Genomic DNA, 20,480 nt, shown 5'->3' with positions numbered 1-20,480 from the left:
TGCGTCACCCTCAATGTCAGGTTACTCTTGTGTCCTGTTGTCCTGTTCCTTTAAATAATTTTATTGTTACATTAAATTTTTAAGTTGAAGTGTGTGAATACAAACCACCAACTAGCACTAAGTCAATTAAATACTCAAATAGAGAAAATATTAAATATGCAGCCAACTGGTTAAGTAACTAAATAAGAGTAAATCAGTCGTAGTGATTAGGGCAGCAGCGAGCTGACAAGGATGAGAAGAATGAGCTGAGACTGGAACTCTTTCCCTGCGTCAGTGTTTCCTCTTCCTCCCTTTTACAAGATTGTGGGGACTTTTACAAGATGTGGTCTATTCGGGTTCGGGTCACTGTTTAGACATTTTGCTTTAGACAACATTGCAATAGCATATGCTAGTGGTCACTCTGTTTTCCCAAATTTGAATTTAAAAATGAATCTGTATTATTGTATACATGTACAACCATATTTGAAAAGAATACGAGCTGAGTTTCTTGTCAGTTCTTCTCATCCCGAAATCATTCCGAACTGAGGGCAAATTTGACATATCATAAGACTTTGTAATAGACCTACATGAATAAAGATATCTTGTGATTGATTGACTGATTGGGTCTTTCTAGTGAATGATCACTCAACATCAGATGAGATTGCACTCAAATTGACGTTGTTGGTCAGGACAATTTTACCAACCGTGTTTTTTTTAAACCGTGTTAGAAATTCTAGACTTAGGGTTAGCTTATGGAAATGTCGTTAAATGTAATATATAGGTATTTCATTTCTTGATGGGACAACGACCTATGCAGCCGCAGAATGTCGTGTCGTGCGGTGGCATTACTGATGCGATGCGATATCACCACGCGCTTCCATTACTGTCTGTGCACACGAGCAACTTTAAGTCGCATTTTATCGCCTTGAAATTATTTTATATAGCAACACAACTTCTACAGAAACGATTTTATATAGTGTTATATAATGAGCCCACTGGACTGTTAGCAGTTGTTAATTAGCAATCGTCTTAGCGTTTACAGCGCTTGATAGGTATAATCGTAGTAATATTATAAATGCGAAAGTTTGTGAGTATGGATGGATGGATGGATGAATGGATGTGTTACTATTTTATGTAAATACTACTAAACGGATTTTGATAAAACTTTAAAGTAACGTAGATTAAAAGACGTATTTTAAAATTCACGCGGCTGAAATCGCGGAAACAGTTAGTATTGCTATGAATCGGAATCACGTGACAAAGAAAGTATTGTGTGTACTATCTAATATATATTTTTTAATTAATGATAATGGTATGATGCACCCCCCTTCGCTAACGGTTTACGCTGGTGGGGCACCAGTGGAGGATGTTAAGATAAGCATGAATTCAGCTCAGTTAGCCCATCCTGGTAAATTCACCAGGAATTTACCATGATGGATTTCAAGTGAAACCGCGTAGAGGTCAACCTCACCTGATACATTGCTAGCAATGGACTTACAAGTCTTTATTACTAAACAATCTCAACTGTAATAATCTAATAACTGTCTAATAATCCTACAGTCTACTATTTGATGATGTAATTTAGTATTTTTAGCTACAATACTATTATAGCAATATTTATATTTATTTAAAAGTGAAAAATCTACGTAAGGTCCTTATGTGCAAATAAACCATTGTATAATATTACTCAATAAAAATCTTATTATATCCAAAATCAAGTTGAAATTATTAAAAGTCACGTACGTATCTGTGAGAATCATTATTTCCACTATGATGCCATACGAATGAGCAATTATTAGTTGCCGCGACGTTGTAGCTACGGCACCGCGTCTGCTCAGTCTAAGTTGCAGCTTGCTGTACCCGCAACGCCAACAGCGTGCAAGATGTCTGGCGATGACACTAAGGGTTGCCACCAACGGTATTATTTATATAAATGTAATTTTATTATTTTTTAATGTATGAAAATTTTTATGCAGAAAGAAATGACAAGCTTACTTGTGAGTGTAATATACTAAAAAAATACTATTCAATGCTGAATGGCTTGATCTATTGTTAATATATTATTATATATGGTAACACATTATATTTTTATGGTAGTACACTTTATGAAAATATTTTGGTTAAATAATATAGTAATTTATAAGATGCAAACGAGAAATGGCGCTGGGTAGCTGAGAAATAAGGCTTTGGTTAAAAATCCAAAAGGGAGATAGGAATAAACTTTTTTTGTAAAGTTACATTATTTAACTTATTCTTGTATAAATTGAGTGGTTATAATTTATATTTGATCCAATTAGCTGTTATTATACGGACGTCCATTTCATTACATAATTGATTTACATTATTTATCTTAACTCCGCTAACATTGCCATGTACCACAAGAGTCACAACGGTATAAATTTGATCACCAATAGAGAAGGTCGTAACGCTTTCAGCAGCGTTCAGTTTTTGGTACAGAATATTTCTGTTCTACAATTGCTAATGGTTGCGAAATTAAATGAAATATTGTAAATTCATTGAGAAATTAAATTGATGTGCATCCGTTTATTGCTTACCGCTACAAAGAATCCATTTATCGTATCTCCTCAGTTTCAAGACACTCTCCTTGATGTGAAGCCAAATCACGAGGTCCTTGGCGTTGATATATCCAGTGACGTTCAGTTTTGCGGACATTTGGAGGACAAGGCTAGAATGGCTCAAAAAAGCTTGGTGTGCTCAGTAGAGTGAGACGGTATTTCACGGCGGCCCATCGCTTCCAGTTATACAAGGCGCAGATCCGGCCGCATGTGGAATACTGTTCTCATCACTGGGCGGCACCACAACACCAGCTACTTCCATTTGACTGTATTCAGAACCGAGCAGCCAGAATCATTGGTAATCAACGTCTATGTGACAGACTCGACCCATTGGCTTTGCGGCGAGATATTGCATCTCTGTGCATTTTCTACTGCATATATCACGGGGAGTGTTCTGAGGAATTGTTCGGATTAATACCAGCTGCTGAGTTTCACCACCGTACCACCCGCCAGAAACTGAAATACCATCCTGATCATCTGGATTAAAAGCGGTCCTCCCACAATGTGGTTTTCTAGAAACGTTTTACCTCGCACAACCACATTGTGGAATCACCTTCCAGCAATAGTATTTCCGAGCCGATACGATATTGAAACCATCAAGAAAAGAGTTTATTCCTTTTTAAAAAGCCGACAACGTACTTGCAATTCCTTTGGTGTTGCGGGTGCTCATGGGCGGCGGTAATGACTTACCATCAAGTGAGCCGCATGCACGTTTGTCCCCTGTGTTTTAAAAAAAAACTTCGATAATTTAACGCGACAACCCTAGGCTGTTGCGACGCCCCCACATCACGCCACGGCGCTGCCGGCCCACCGCTGCATAACCGTAATGATAAACATCAATTTATGATATCAGATATTATTGTTATACAGCATCGTACCTCACCTATTGTTCTGGGCTACACACAAGCTGGAAATTGCTAAATTTCATAAAAAAAATCCCTTATCTAAGATCAGTCCAATTACGTTTTACAATTTGACTCCCTGTAATAAGTAATGTATTTATAACTAGGTATATACTGCGGCGTTACATGCGTGATACAGCGTTATCAGTTGATAATTTAGCCTTCTGTAAATAGTAATGAATACTAGGACCAATTCACCATCTAGCCCTCTAAGCTAAGCAGAGCTTGTGGTATGAGTACTAGACAACTGGTATAAATACATACATATTATACATAGAAAACAACCAGACCGATACAAACAATCCATCATGAATACAAATGTTTGTACCGTGCGAGGAATCAAACCCGCATTTGTGAGTATGGATGGATGTTTGTTACTTCTTCACGCAGAAACTACTGAACGGATTTTGTTGAAATTTTCAGTGATATAGCTTATACATCAGTATAACATATAGGCTATAAATTTCACCGGGTGAAACCGTGGGTAGTACACAGCTAGAGTACTAGCTACTCGCCCCGGCTTCACACGGGTGTACATGTATTATATATATAAACCTTCCTCTTGAATCACTCTATCTATAAAAAAGCCACTTCAAAATCCGTTGCGTACTTTTAAAGATTTAAGCATACATAGGGACGGACAGACAGCGACAGCGACTTTAGCCTAAGTTACTCCTTAATACATCCGCTAACTGCCAAAAAAAGTCCAGTTAAAATCGGTCCAGCTATTTCAGAGATTAGCCGGAACAAACAGACCGACAGATAGACAGACAAAAATTGTAAAAAGCGGTTTTTTGGTGTATGTATCGTATTTAAATTCATATGCACGTAGTAAGAAACGGTTATTTCAATATTACAAACAGACACTCCAATCTTATTTATATGTATAGACTATGTAATGATGATGTGAAAGGATGTTTAATACGCTTTCAGGCAAAACTACTACTGAACTGATCATCATGAAATTTTGTACACATGTTCTTGCAGGCATTAGATATATTAAAATATATGTTTTATTTTTAATAAAAAGTATCCAATGTTCATTATAGGATATTTTTTATTAAAAAAAACCCATATATTTTTATTTAATGAAATCAATACGAACGAAACCGCGGGTAAAAGAGGGTAAGAAAGCAAAGAAAAAGCGAGTAAGAAAATAATAGCATGTACTTGAATATAAAATATCGAATCGACTGTAACATTGAGAGAAGTACAGTGTTACCTTCGATTATACCTGTGAAAACATTAGTGTGTGCTTAAATACTGATGATTTATTAGGAACTAAACAGTAAGGTCATATCTAGACACGCGGCAGCGTGTCAAAGCCGAGTTCAAGTAAGAGAACTGGCGAGCAGCACCGTGTGTAGTATTACACGAACCATTTGGAGCCGCTTTTGATCCCCTCATAACTCAAAAATTCTTTCACATAAACCTGTCAAATTTGGTTCATATATTGAGACTTGCGAGATAAATATGTGTTCCAAATTTCATAAACATATCTCAAACGGTTATTTAGATATTAACGTCCAAATAACGTAATTTTTATCACTGATCAACTATAGATCAAAATTATAACCCACTTCCAGATGACCTAGGATGTTCAAATTTGGCATGCAGATAGGTATTTAGGTGAATATACTATAGCCTTTGCAAGTTCTAAACCTGTTACTTGTTGATTCCTATTTTATTATTAGTAGTAACTAGCCATCGAAAGTAATAATTGGTATATGAGAACTAGCCAAGTCAGATCTTAGGCTACAATATATTATCCTAAGTTATAAGAAGAAATGATTTTTATATTGTTATAAATATATTTCAGGACAGACCATTGAACTTGGCACCCATTTAGATTTCACCTTTTTTGTCGTAGAAGTCAACAATCAAGGCATATATCATAATACTGAACTCGGCTATTATTTCACATTTATGTTTTTGATGGGATCGTAGTTTACTAAACAATTACTTTAATGACGAGCGTGCATGGCAATAGTTGTTCATGCACGGGATTTTCACTTAATGTTAAACATAGACACCTATATAAGTACTAATAAATTATAACAATTTATGCCAGTAATTTTTTGACAATTGTAATCTTAATTTTTTTTGTTTCGCAAAACTGCAACTTTTTCTTTTTAACTTATAATTTTATATATAGAAAACACCCAAGTAGATAAAATTATACTCATGAATACAAATGTTTGTGTCGTACAAGAAATCGAACGCCCGACCATCGGAAGTAAAGCGATGTGCTAAACCGCTAGACCGAGGCCTAATTAAATTCAAAACTATATATGGCTGGCTTTTAAAACTTCACCGGACGATAGGGGCGAGTGCAGATGGCACTCCAAATCCGCGGCAGGTCTTATAGAGCGGCTAAAGGACAATTTCCGCCTGACGGGTACGGAGGGCACCGCTAGTTGTTCGCCTCACTTCAGCTCGGGCTGTCGTCATTACGATCCCCCTTTAAATTGGACGTAAGCGTCGCCTATATACATGAGTAGCATTACGGATATGACGTCACCATGTGACGACTGAGAAACCACACATGCGCTGTCATTCAAAACAAATAAGATGTTATCCATTTAACCTAATTTCAAGTAACTTGCTTTGTAAGCTGTGTTTCTACACCTACAAATAGAGAGCGGTCAGAGTTCTGCGTTCTAGTCACCGTTGAGCATCCAAGAGTTCCAACGCACATTTTTCCGTGTTTCCAAACTCAGACATCGCGGCGTTCCGGCGTTCCCTGTCTTGGCGGGAAAAGAACTCTTGGAACGCGAAGTTCCGCTTGGAACGCGAAGTTCCGCTTTGACCGCCGCGGTCAGACTGCCCGCTCTGTGCGTTGTTATAGGTTCGGTACATTCTAATAAACGGCGAACGCGGAACTCGGAACTGGGAACTCCTGACCGCTCTCTGTGTGCGTGGGCTCTTAATGCCAATGAAATTAAAGTTTTTTTTTATCTTAGGACTGTTAGATGTTTTTTGTTTGTACCTAAGCACATATTTACTGCAACATTTAATTTTACCACCTTGTTCTCTGGTTCAAACTACCCACATATAATTTGATATTTTTATTTTTTTTATGATGGTAGATAAATATCACTGTTGAGAGATTGGGTGTGTCCTGTTACGTAGAAACAGTACTATTGTTTTTCCTCGCAATAAAATCAAATATAAAAGTTAATCCTTGACTTTTCAATAATCTCGCCTTTGAAAACGTAATAAAAGTTTCAAGGACAATTCACACTATCTAGTCCCAAGATAAACAGAGCTTGTGTTATAGACAACAGATATAAATACTTTATAACATTTTTATTGAAAATACATGTATATTATATACATAAAAAATACTCAGCCATAAACAATCATACTTACGATTATAAATGATTGCACCATGCGAGGAATCAAACCAGCGACCATTGGTAGTAGAGCTGATTAATTGAAAGCTAGTTAGCTAAGTGTATGAATAAAAAAATAAAGGACATACAAATGTATTTACATTTTTTTTTATTACAAATGGGTTTACGCTTGGTCTTACCTCATCTGATGGTAAATAATGGCAAGACCTAGGATGTACAACGCTTACCCAGAAGAAATCTATTAACCATAGACTTGACACGCACAACGGCCCGAATGAGAGGCCAATTGCGGAAAATGGAGTCCAACCTACCTACACCATAGACTTGAGAAATCCGGGGTTGTATTTCTCCGGGAATACGGATGCTGGATGTGTTCCACTCTTTGGCAGTGCCTATCAGAAAGGATAATGCGAACCGCTCAGTGAGAATGTGCGGACTTTCCACGACGTACGGATGAAGTTCTAGTGTTCGTCGTAAAGTGTAGTTCGGTGGTAAAAAGTGGAAGGTAAATTATGCAGGTCAACCTGTCGCCAAAGTGCATGTTATAAAACACCGACAAACTGGCCACATTTGTCTAGGCTCTAGTGTCTGAAGTCTATTTTATTAAAGTGTCATCCCTAATTAACCTCAAAGATCTGCGCTCAACAGAGAAAACGAACATTAATCAAATACTCCAATAGACTACTGCTAGTGAGTAACAACCTATGCCTGATGACTAGGGCCTTCACAGGACACTGACAAATTAAACAAACATATGACAAAACTAGGCACACCAAAAATCTGCAGATTTAAAACTGCAAACTGAAGAGGAAACGCCACTACATATCCTAAGTGGTTGTAGCCCACTCATGCATAACCGAAACATCTCCTTTGGAAAGTTTACACTCTTTCCCGAGGAGATAAAAACCGTCGCTCCTAAGAATATCCTTCAATTCTTGTCCCTGACGGGTCTAGGTAGCGAACTCTGAAAAAGGGCGAGCACAATAGATCTATGTAAGTCGCAGTGCTACTGGTGCTACAGGCACCTGACAATAGCCCAAACAACATAATAAAAAAAACAGAGTCCAGGGCAGCCAGCTGATATTTGGCAGATCCATCCCACAAATGGCTACAATACATACATATAATAAAAGTAAATCTGTGCTAAATCATAGCGGTCGTCAATAAATAAAATTACCGAGTACTTAAGTATTATTTGTTTTTTGAATTATCCTATCAATCCTTATTTACATCAATCACAATAATAATCTCAATCGTATTGTTTGAAATTGGTCGATTAGAGTCATTGTATATTATGGTCATGTTATGTGAGTCTGTTGCATCACAGTCAGTGTGGAGGATGGTGCGCGAGATGATCATGTACTGCTCACCGTTTCTACATTGGCTCCTACTTCTCGGTTTGATTTTACCAGCATCAGTTGCTGAGCCTATTGTAAGTTACCAAGTTACCTGTTTATTGCTCTACAAATAAATAAACTAAAATGAAGTTATTCCTTAAATAAGTGAATAAATGATTATTTATATTATAAACTAGCTGTACCCGCGACTTCGTCCGCGTGGAATTTAACCTTATGTTAGTTACTCCTTATTACATCAGTTACCTGCCAAAAAAAATCAAATCGGTCCAGTCATTTCAGAGTTTAGCCGGAATGAACAGACAGACACAGCCACCTGCCAAAAATGTCCCGTCAAAATCGGTCCAGCCATTTCAGAGGTTAGCCGAAACAAACAAACAGATAGACAGACAGACAAAAATTGTAAAAAATATTATTTTGGTGTGTGTACCGTATTTATATTCATATGCATGTAGTAAAATACGGTTATTTCATTATTACAAACAGACACTCCAATTTTATTTATATGTATAGATCATGTTGAACGGACTAGTTAGGTTATATATACTAAATAGGTTTACTTAGAAATAGTTACTTAGAACAACATTTTGTGATTCATCACAAGAAAAAAGAGCAACACACAAGTTTCTTGCTCATTCTTCTTGTTTGCATTCCGATTGAGTGGTAGAATAAAAAAATATGAATATTCAAAAGTTATTATATTAATTTTTTCTTTCTAGTAGGTACCAATAGGAAGCGAGCTGCAATGAAAAATGTTGCAAAAAAGGGAAAATATGATGCAGTATAAAATTGACAGTTAGTTTAATAATAAACTAGCTACTCGCCCCGGCTTGGCACGGGTGTAAATGTATTATATATATAAACCTTCCCCTTGAATCACTCTATCTACTAAAAAAAACGCTTCAGAATCCGTTGCGTAGTTTTAAATATTTAAGCATACATAAGGACGGCAGGCATAAGGACAGCGACAGCGACTTTGTTTTATACTATGTAATGATGATGCTGGTAGTTTTGAAGTCCCGACCTTTGTGATTCCCGACTTATTGGTACAGCAAAATCTGATGTTTTAGTACCATGACGGTGAATACCACCCGCTGGCAGCCGTGTCGGAACTGACCTCGCGGCTGGCATCTCACAGCCAGCACCTGCAGCCAGTACAGGAGGCTCGGCTGCCGCTGCCAACCCCTCAGGACTTGGAGACCATCAAGAAGGTCGCGCAGATACTCGTCATGTTAGGAGAACAGGTAACACGGGACATCCTATGTGGTTGTTGCCCCCTCATAAACGAAATATCTCCTTTTAGACTAGAATAGAATAGAAAATCATTTATTCAAATAAACTTAATTTAAGCACTTTTGAATAGTCAACATTTTTTTTAATCTACCGCTTATTCGGAAAGCTCTGAAATCTCATCACAAGAAGAATAAGCAAGAAACTTGTGTGTTGCTCTTTTAAACAATCCTTGTAAGTTCACATTTTACAAGTCGAAACGTGTGAATACAAACTACCAACCAGCACTAATTTATTTAGGCTCAAATATAAAAACACAATAAGATTAAATCAGTCGTAGTGATAAGAGCAGACCAGTCCCTACAAGCAGCACTCGTTCACGAGTATGACGGATGAGCCAGCCATCACTGTGCTCGACCATATTTTAGGGAGCCCAATGACCCGGCCCACCACGCCGCCACATGTCTGGACATTTTAGTGAGCATGACTACTCATTCCACTCGACCACGTCACAGCTACAAAAATTACTATATGGTAGTTACAGTATTCGTACTTTACATGAGGATGCATGCGGCAATCAATACAAAAGCCGCTACGCTATCATATATCAAGAAAGCAGTATGAAAAATAAATTATAACGTTGTCCGCAAATAAACTTATACTTGCTATATATTGCTATCATCTATAAATTCATCTATCCTATAATAGGCTTTTTTACATGACATTTGTTTAATATAAAATTTGAATTGTCTCTGTTAGATTTTTAGACTTTGGAAAGTATACACTCTATCCTGAGGAGATAAAAACCATCGCTCCTAAGAATATCCTTCAATTCTTGTCCCTGACGGGTAGGTAGCGAACTTTGAAAAAGGCCGAGCACAATAGATCTATACAAGTCGCAGTGCTACAGGTCTTAGCACCTGACAATAGCCCAAAACCCCAAAAAAAACACGGGACATCTAAGTTACGATAATAGGGGAATGGGGACTAGTGACCCTATGCACCGTGACCCTATACTCATGCACCATGTTAGGCGACCACCAAATTACCCCCGGAATCTATCTAATAGAGCAAAAGCCCATGACGACCAGACATACGTCTCACGTAAACGAGAAAGTTCTTGTATGTGTGTCCCCAACACAGGTAAGAACGATCCTCACACATGAAACCTGGTGGTTCGTCGTGGTTCCTATGGCAGGCAACAGGTAACAAAGGTGCATAAAATTTCATCTCACATTTATTAACTTACTAACTGTTGAATTGGAATTTTACTTCATTTTTCTAAAATAAAAATAGCCTAAGTTACGCCTTATTTCATCAGCTGCCTACCAGAAAAAGTCCCGACAAAATCGGTATATCCATTTCAGAGATTAGCCGAAACAAACAGACAAGACAAAAATTGTAAAAAATGTTATTTTGGTGTATGTACCGTATTTATATTCATATGCATGTAGTGAAAAAAGGTTATTTCAATATTACAAGTAGACACTCCAATTTTATTTATATGTATAGATAGAAAACACCCAGATTCAAACAATCATACTCATGAATACAAAATATTTGTGCCGTGCGAGGAATCGAACCCGCGACCATCGGAAGTGAGGCGGTGTGCTAAACCGCTACACCACCTAGGCCGTCCATGATAAAAACACATGAACCAAGAATTAAAAAACCTTGTCGATTGTACTTAAAATATTATGAAACCTGTAATATGACAAATGAAGGGCCGAGGTTTGATTTCCCGGTCAGGCAAGTTGGACTGGTTGTCAGAATTAAAATAGAGTTTACAGTTTATATTTATCACAAAATGCGTTCAATTAATTAAAAAAACTTGTTTACATTCTGATCAAGATTTTTATTTTTAACATACATCTATTTATATAAAGTAACTAACTTTTACCCGCGGATTCGCTCACATAACTTCATTACTGGCTGCTAGTTGGCGCTGAAGTAGCAAAATGTTGAATTTGTATTTATTTTGTTTTTTATAATTTTTTTTTAATAAAAAGTATCCTATGGTCATACTAATATCTCCAAAAAGACAAAATTTCATGATGATCGGTTCAGTAGTTTTTGCTTGAAACATCTATACTTTCACATCTATACATATAAATAAAATTGGAGTGTCTGTTTGTAAAATATTATGTTATCTGTTTGTAATATTGAAATAACCGTTTTTACAGCATGCATATGAATATAAATACGGTACATATGTACACCAAAATAATATTTTTTACAATTTTCGTCTGTCTGTCTGTTTGTTCCGGCTAATCTCTGAAATGGCTGGACTGCTTTTGACGGGAACATTTTTTGGCACGTAGCTGATATAACTTAGGCTACTTTTATCTTAGAAAATAAAGTTAAATTCGCGGACGACGTCGTAGGAACAGCAAGTAATCCATAAAAAAAATGTTGTCAGGTGATTCCAGCTATCATTGGTGAAAAGCCGTCATCCAATAACAACGACGTCAGCGAGGACTCTGTTAACGAGAGCTCTCAGTAGACCAGCTACCACAAGATTAACAGCGTGAGAAACGTTTATTTTAAAGAAAAGTTTATTTTATAAATTTTATTATTTTAAAGTTTAATCAGTAATAAAATTTGGTCAAAGTTCTCTGTAAAGAACCTCATTTTTTGTAAACAGCCTGCTATGTATATAATAACTAGCCAACCACCCCGACTTCTCACAGGTGTACATGTATTATACATATAAACCTTCCTCATGAATCACTCTATCTATTAAAAAAACCGCTTCAAAATCCGTTGCGTAGTTTTAAAGATTTAAGCATACATAGGGACAGACAGCGACAGCGACTTTCTTTTATACTATGTAATGACACCTCAGAATCATCCACACCGGGCAATTTCGTCTCAAGCTAAACAAAGCATGTAAACTAGATAACTGATAGACAACAATATTATTTTTTAATACATATATGTATGTATTAAAAAATAATATTGTAAAATAATATACATAGAAAACACCCAGATCAATAATAATAATAAATAACCATGGACAATTAACACAGCGCCATCTAGTCCTACGGTAAGCAGAGCGTGTATTATGGGTACTAGACAACTGATATAAATAAATAAATAACCCTGGACAATTAACACAGCGCCATCTAGTCCTACGGTAAGCAGAGCTTGTGTTATGGGTACTAGACAACAGATATAAAATAAATAAATAACCCTGGACAATTAACACAGCGCCATCTAGTCCCACGATAAGCAGAGCGTGTGTTATGGGTACTAGACAACTGATATAAATACATAGTTTTTTTTTGTAAATACATACATAATATACATAGAATACACCCAGATCGATGCAAATGATCACACATAATGCATCGATGGTGTACTAGAAATGTGGTCAGTGAATGTGGACTCATGACCCCATTGCTAGCAATATACCATGTCAGGTTGCCCTCCACGCGGTTCCCCCTGGAAACCATCGTGAATTTGTCACGATGGGCTAACTGACCCGACCTCATGTTCATCTTATCATCCTCCACTGGTGCCCCGCCAGCGTAAACCGTTTTGCGCAGGCGGGTGCACCATTATCATCCATAAAAAATACATACATAAAATATACATGGAAAACAACTAGATGTATACAAATAATTATATTCAAAGATACAAACGTCTGCCAACGATGTAACGATATTTAATGTATGTAACACAAACGATGTAGAGGCCATCTTTGTATTTAAATAACTAGTGTAATAAGGATTATTCAAATTCCTTATCCGCATTCTGTTCGATGTATCATTCATTATAATTTGGGTATAAATATATCCCATCAAAAAAATAATTGTGAAATGATAGCCGAGTTCAATATTATGATATATGCCTTGATTGTTGACTTCTACGACAAAAGAGGTGAAATCTAAATGGGTGCCAAGTTCAATGGTCTGTCCTGAAATGTATTTATAACAATATAAATATCATTTCTTCTTATAACTTAGGATAATATATTGTAGCCTAAGGTCTGACGTGGCTAGTTTTCATATACCAATTATTACTTTCGATGGCTAGTTACTACTAATAATAAAATAGGAACCGACAAGTAACAGGTTTAGAACTTGCGAAGGCATAGTATATTTTTTCATATGTCTATGGAATTTGGAACACATATTTATTTCGAAAGTCTCAATATATGAACCAAATTTGACAGGTTTATGTGAAAGAGTTTTTGAGTTATGAGGGGGTCAAAAGTGGCTCTAAATGGTTCGTGTAAAATGTAAAACTACACACGGTGCTGCTCGCCAGTACTCTTACTTGAACTCGGCTTTGACACGCTCCCGCGTGTCTATATATACAACTAGCTGTGCCCGCGACTTCGTCCCCTCGGATCGATCCGCCGTCCAATTCAAACGGGGATCGATATTACGACGGACTGAGTCGAGCGCACCCCTAATGCCTCAGACTAAAGTCGTATCCGTTCGGGAGTTGGCCTTCAGCCGCTCCATAAGTTCTTCCTTGGTTTGAAGTGCCACTTGCAGTAGCCCCTATCGTCTGGTGAAGCTGTAAAGGCCAGCTGCGGCCAACAGCATTAGAGTAGTCCGGGAAAAATAATCTGACTTCGTCCGCGTGGAATGACCTTGAACAGATAAAGAAAAAACATTCAACAATAATAGTCTAAATTAATATTTTATTTTGTTTTAAATTCAAATCCAAAAATCATTTATTCATGCAGGACACTTTAGCCGCTTATGAACGTCAAACTTTTTACATTATAATTTTAATTTTTTCGCTACCGTTCACTTCAGTTTTTTTATTAGTATTGTTTATTATTTTCTATATATGTTGGTCTTTAAGGTATATATAATCTGGGCCAATACTCTACAATAATAATATTAAGCTACCTGAAAGATATAAATAAAAATATTTTAAATTAACCCAAAACGTCACAAAAAGTTTCACCGCTCTAGCTTCAAGAATGTCGAATTTCCAGAGTAACTTTCATCTCCTATTTTATTTTACACCCTTAAGGGTAACATTTTTACAAACATCAAATGTCATATATATTTATTAACAACCAAATAACAAGTTTCAAGCTACTAGCTTGGTTGGAAGAGAATTGTCAGTAATGTGGACTGTTAATCCTATTGCTAGGTAAGTACCATGTCAGGTTGACCTCCACGCGGTTCCCCCTGGAAACCATTGTGATAAATTCCAGGTGAATTTGTCACGATAGGTAATTGACCTTACCTCATACTCGTCTCATCCTCCACTGGTGCCCCGCCAGTGTGAACCGTTAGCGCAGGCGGGGGCACCATTCCAGTATGATATATTAGAAAAACCTAGCTATACTGTCATACAAATTTTCATCTTCCCTTACAATCCCTTTCTCTTATTAAAAAGTAACCCTGTGTTGTTTCTTAGGTTCTGGACTGTCGGTAGATAATTTTTTTTATTAAAATCTATTCTTTTTTTTTTTTTTTTATATTTAAATACATTTTTCCACAGATATATTCGTCCGTGCCTTTTTTAATTTACTTTAATATTATAATATTTATTTAATTTCCACTTTTGTGCAACTCCAGCCGAGATGTTACAATTTGCCTAACAGTGACACCGAGGCTTTATCCGTCTGGCCCAGAACCACTGCTGGCCGGCCGGGTGAGTTGACAACATGCAGTGTCACCCATCTTTATTTGGAGGATTAGATTTACCAATATGCATATACAATTATATAAATCTTACACTACTACTAATTTCACAGTTTTCATTACATTGTGCAATGTAAGAATTCATAATGTAACAATACACATTATGAATTCTTACACTGCATATACAATTAAATCTATTCAGGCGTGAAGCATGATAGATGAGCTAGACAGTTACTTTCTCATTTATAAATAGTAAGGATTAATTATAAGCTATTATCTAGGGTTCTATTACTTGTATTATTCATAATTAAGACTACAATATACTATATATCTATACATATAAATAAAATTGGAGTGTCTGTTTGTAATATTGAAATAACCGATTTTTACTACATGCATATCAATATAAATACGGTGCATATACCAACAACCCACTTTTTAAAATTTTTGTCAGTCTGTCTGTCGGTCTGTTTGTTCCGGCTATTCTCTGAAATGGCTGGACCGATTTCAACGGGACTTTTTTTGGCAGGTAGCTAATGTAATAGGGAGTAACTTAGGCTACTTTTATTTTAGAAAAATAAAGTTAAATTCTACGCGGACGAAGTCGCGGGAACAGCTAGTTATAAATATATCAGATAAATATAATAAACATATTTATTTTATATATTTATAATATAGAGTCTATTTTATTATAATAATTATAATAAACTGCCAGAATCTGCACTAAATCTGACAGAGAGGCAATTCAAATCTTATATTAAACAATTTTTGTGTAAGAAAGCCTATTACAGGATAGACGAATTCATAGACGACAACATATCAAGTAAATAATTAGTTTATTAGCATACAATGTTATAATTTGTTTATCTCATTGCTTTCTTGATTCAATTATTTTAGAAATATGAAAGCGTAGCGGTTTTTGTATTGATTGCCGCATGCATTCTTATGTGAAATGTGAATACTATAACCATCAGATGGCAATTGTGAGTAGCTATGACGTGGTCTGGTGTTTTGAGTAGTCATGCTCACTAAAATGTCCAAACTTGTGGCGGCGTGGTGGGCCGGGTCATTGGGCTCCCTAAAATATGGTCAAGCGCAGTGGTGGCTGGCTTATCCGTCATACTCGTGAACGGGTGCTGCTTGTAGGGACTGGTCTGCTCTAATCACTATTACTGATTTCCTCTTATCAATTGTTTAACCAGTTGGTTATATATTCAATATTTTTTCTATTTGAGTATTTAATTGAATTAGTGCTAATTGGTGATTTGTATTCACACACTTAAACTTAAAAATGTACAGTAATAATAAAATTATTTAAAAAAGCAACACGCAAGTTTTTTGTGATGAGACAGCTTTCCGAATGAGCGGTAGATTAAAAAAATGTAATGACTATTCAAAAGTGCTTCAATGTAAGTTTATTTTAATAAATGATTTCCTATTCTATTCTATTCTATTACAATATTAACACACGTTTATCAGAAACGTCAACATCAAACAACAAAGTAGCGACATCTGTTATTGAGCAGACAAACTTAATTATAAAAGTATAGAGTATCGTACTGTACTGTAGCGAGTTACGTGAATAGTCGATAGATGGCTCTAATAGTACAATTATTGACTTATTTACGGATATAATCTTTATATATAAAAATTACATGTACATGGACTCCTAAATTACTGAACCGATTGCAAATTAATTTGCACCTCAAAAGTGACGCCACGGAATGTTCGAGAAGTGAAGAAATATATATAAAGTTAAAAAAAACAACACTGATCTTCCATGCGTGACGTTCCAAATTTGAAATTTATAATTTTATTTTTTAAAGTATTATATGGCTATATGCGATCGTAAAGAGTAATAATATATCTATATCTGTTTGCTAACATGCTTTTGCCTTATTCTTCATAATTAGTAATGAAAAAAAAAGATTGTTAAGGCCCAAAAATGAATATAATTTCTTCCCCAGTGACTGAAATATTGAAGTCTTCAGTATAATACGACGTGTCTTCCCCGACGCATCAGGTAATACCACCAGCGGATGGTAACATGGTACAAGAGTTCAGCGACGATCACCATCGTTATATTGACCAGGACCACCCAGCGGCAGGCCACACTCACTGCAAAGTTACATTTTTTTTATACTCTACGACCTTACTTCCGATGGTCGCGGGTTCGATTCCTCGCACGACACAGAAATTTGTATTCATGAGTATGATTGTCGGAGTGTTTTCTGTGTATACATAGATATTTGTGTATTTACAAAAAAAATATATTTAATATATTTATGTATTTGTATCAGTTATCTAGTACCCATAACACAACCTTAATCTAGCTTAACGTAGGACTAGATGGCGCTGTATGAATTGTCCAAAGATTATTATTATTATACTACGATTATGGCAAACTAGCATACGGCCTATCTGATGGTACATACCGAAGTCTACGCCTGAGACAATAGGGAGTCATGTGCACCTGCCGACCCTTAACACTCTCAGCGGCAGACCCTAAGTGACAAGACCCTAAGTTAAAAAAAAACACAAATTTTTGTAAAATCACCGATTCCCAGATCATTTACCTACATCGCAAAAATGCGACAGAACAGTGCTATTATTCGTGTAATCGATGTATAGAGAACGTGTTCCTAAAGGACACACGACGCGTTTACTAAGTAGAAAGATGTGTATAGTTTTGAATACACAGTGTTCCAGACACTGTGTGACAAAAAGATACACATGGCGCCCAAGGTGTTAAGAAACCTTAATATACCCTTCTTGAAAATATATACTTTCCCATCTGTTACCCTAATTAGGAGAATAATATCTAGTTGTCACCTAGGGGGCGAAATTCGAACATAATTAATTTAACACTGTAATATTATGTTATATATGATAATACTACAGATAACATAATCTATACATATAAATAAAATTGGAGTGTCTGTTTGTAATATTGAAATAACCGTTTTTTACTGCATGCATATGAAAGATGTCCTTTTGGCGTATGTACCGTACATACGCCAAAAGGACATCTTTTACAATTGTTGTCTGTCTGTCTATTTGTTCCGGTTAATCTCTGAAATGGCTGGACCGATTTTGACGGGACTTTTATTGGCATGTGGCTGATGTAATAAGGAGTAACATAGACTTTCATTTATGAAAAAAATCTTTTATTTTAGAAAAATAAAGTTAAATTCCACACGGACGAAGTCGGTACAGCTAGTATTATATATGATACTGACCAAAAACCTCGACCCACTCGGTGTTGGCTTCCAACGCGAGCAGCGGCTGGTAGTAACTGTTGTAGTAGAACCGTAGTACTGAAGAATTTGTCAGCGACGTTCCCCGTCTGAAACAAACAATATATATATATATATCATTATTTGTTTGGGAAACTACTCTGCTACCAAAATGTTAGGGAAGCGTCAGTCACGTCAGGTACGTGACTGACGCTTCCTTTATGGTTCTGCGGATTTCTTGGGCTTCAAGGTCTCGAAGGTATCTTCGCTAGCTTTCCACACTTTCACAGTTTCACAGTAGGTTTAACACAGTTTCACAGTTCTAATTTATTTTAATTCACAACACAATGCGCGCGCGCGTCAAGGCCGCTGTACGGTCCGTTTGGTACTAGTTAGGGAGGGGAAGGGAACGCGCGGGAACAGAAAACTAACGGACTCTAATATAATATAATATCTGTGCTTACGATGATACAGGGTAGATTTTGAACATTATATAATTAATTTAATTATTTACTAACTTTTACCCGCGGCTACGCCCGCATGACTTCATTAGTGGCTGCTAAATAGCGCTGAAGTAGCAAAATGTTGTTTTTTTTTGTTAAAAAAAAACAATAAGCTAGTATGAACATCACATCCCTTCCGATCGATCCCTCGTCGAATTCAAACGGGGAAATTACGACGGCACTGATCCGAATTTCTAATCCATAGCACTGGCCTCAGACTAAATTCCTATCCGTCAGGCGGGAGTTGCCTTTCAGCCGCTCCACAAGTCCTGCGGGTTTGGAGTGCCATCTGCACTCGCCCCCTATCGTCCGGTGAAACTGCGGCCAACAGCATTAGAGTAGTCCGAAAGAAAAGGACAATACATATTGTGTAGTCCACATTGTGTTTGTATAACATTTTCATGTCAGGTGACATATATGCATCTAAATATATATAACTCAAATGTAACTGACATAGTCATCTATCAACGCACAGCCCAAACCACTGGACGGTTCGGGCTGAAATTTGGCATGCAGATAGATGTTATGACGTAGGCATCCGCTAAGAAAGGACTTTGATTAATTCTATCCCCAAGGGGATAAAATAGGGGATGAAAGTTTGTATGAAACTATGTCAATTTCAAACCGATCGTGCTGAGACTTTGCATGCATAAAGCTACTATGACGTAGGCATCCCCTAAGAAAGGATTTTGATAAATTCCATCTCTAAGGGTATAAATTAACGCGGGCGAAGCCGCGGCCAAGAGCTAGTATATATATATAGCGAAAGTGTACCAAGATGTATGTCATACATAAAAGTTTCTTACGGAAGGCGATGGAGGAACATTTTCATCTTTAAATTATTCTCAAACGGTCCACGGTAGACGTCTGCACTGTACTGCAGCCTGCTGCAGTCCGGTACACAGTGTGAGCACTGCTGCGAGTCCTGGCGTTCCTCACTTAAACTGGCGTCCATTCCATCCCCCGGGTAGTAATACTGAAACTTTTCTGAAACAGACAAACATAAATATACCTATTCAAAAATATAACATTCATTTAAAATAGCAACACGCAAGTTTCTAGCTCAGTCTTCTTGTGATGAGTCTGCTTTCCGAGTGAGTGATAGAATAAAAAAAATATGACTATTCAAAAGTGCTCGTAGTTAGTTTATTTGAATAAAGATTATTTTTATTTCTATCGTTGATAGAAATAGGGCAGATGAGAATAGAATAGAATAGAATAGAATAGAATAGAAAATCATTTATTCAAATAAACTTACATTGAAGCACTTTTGAATAGTCATTACATTTTTTTTAATCTACCGCTGAGATGTGCCGCAGTTGCCGATGCGCGGCACCGCTCCACCGCCCACAGCTCGCGGAGCGGTGCGTTAGGTAACAAACGAAGACTTGTGAAGGTAAAAGATAATGACGTATATTGTATGGCCATAAAAATTTTTAATCATCTTCCAGACAATTATAGAAATTTGAATAATAAACAATTTAAAAGTAAATTATTTAAAGAATTATTAAATAAATGTTATTATTCCACAAATGATTATTTAAATGAAAATAATGGATTGTATTAATAGTTTTAAATAAAATAATTTCATAATAATGTATTGTATTAATAATTTTAAATATAATAATGTGATAATAATGTAAATGTAATAAATATTATTGTAAGATTTTACACGCCGGAAACGGCAGGGCATGTTTTGGAACTATTATAATCTTAAGACCATTATGT

General features: G+C 36.4%; 1 protein-coding gene across 1 annotated transcript; it reads left to right on the top strand.

Annotated features, from left to right (window-relative positions):
- Nucleotides 1-4,449: 4,449 nt before the first annotated feature.
- On the top strand, nucleotides 4,450-11,901 carry LOC131845755 (uncharacterized; the record flags this gene model as incomplete). Its single annotated transcript, XM_059194847.1, has 4 exons — nucleotides 4,450-4,467; nucleotides 8,165-8,245; nucleotides 9,239-9,412; nucleotides 11,818-11,901. Coding segments are annotated over 4 exons (357 nt in total), but the record flags the coding sequence as incomplete, so codon positions are not given.
- Nucleotides 11,902-20,480: the final 8,579 nt, after the last annotated feature.

Source organism: Achroia grisella, unplaced genomic scaffold (genome assembly GCF_030625045.1).
Source record: "Achroia grisella isolate CSIRO2021 unplaced genomic scaffold, CSIRO_AGI_Agris_v1 utg483, whole genome shotgun sequence".
Classification (NCBI taxonomy): Eukaryota; Metazoa; Arthropoda; class Insecta; order Lepidoptera; family Pyralidae; genus Achroia; species Achroia grisella.
This window is presented reverse-complemented; position numbering and strand designations above follow the sequence as displayed.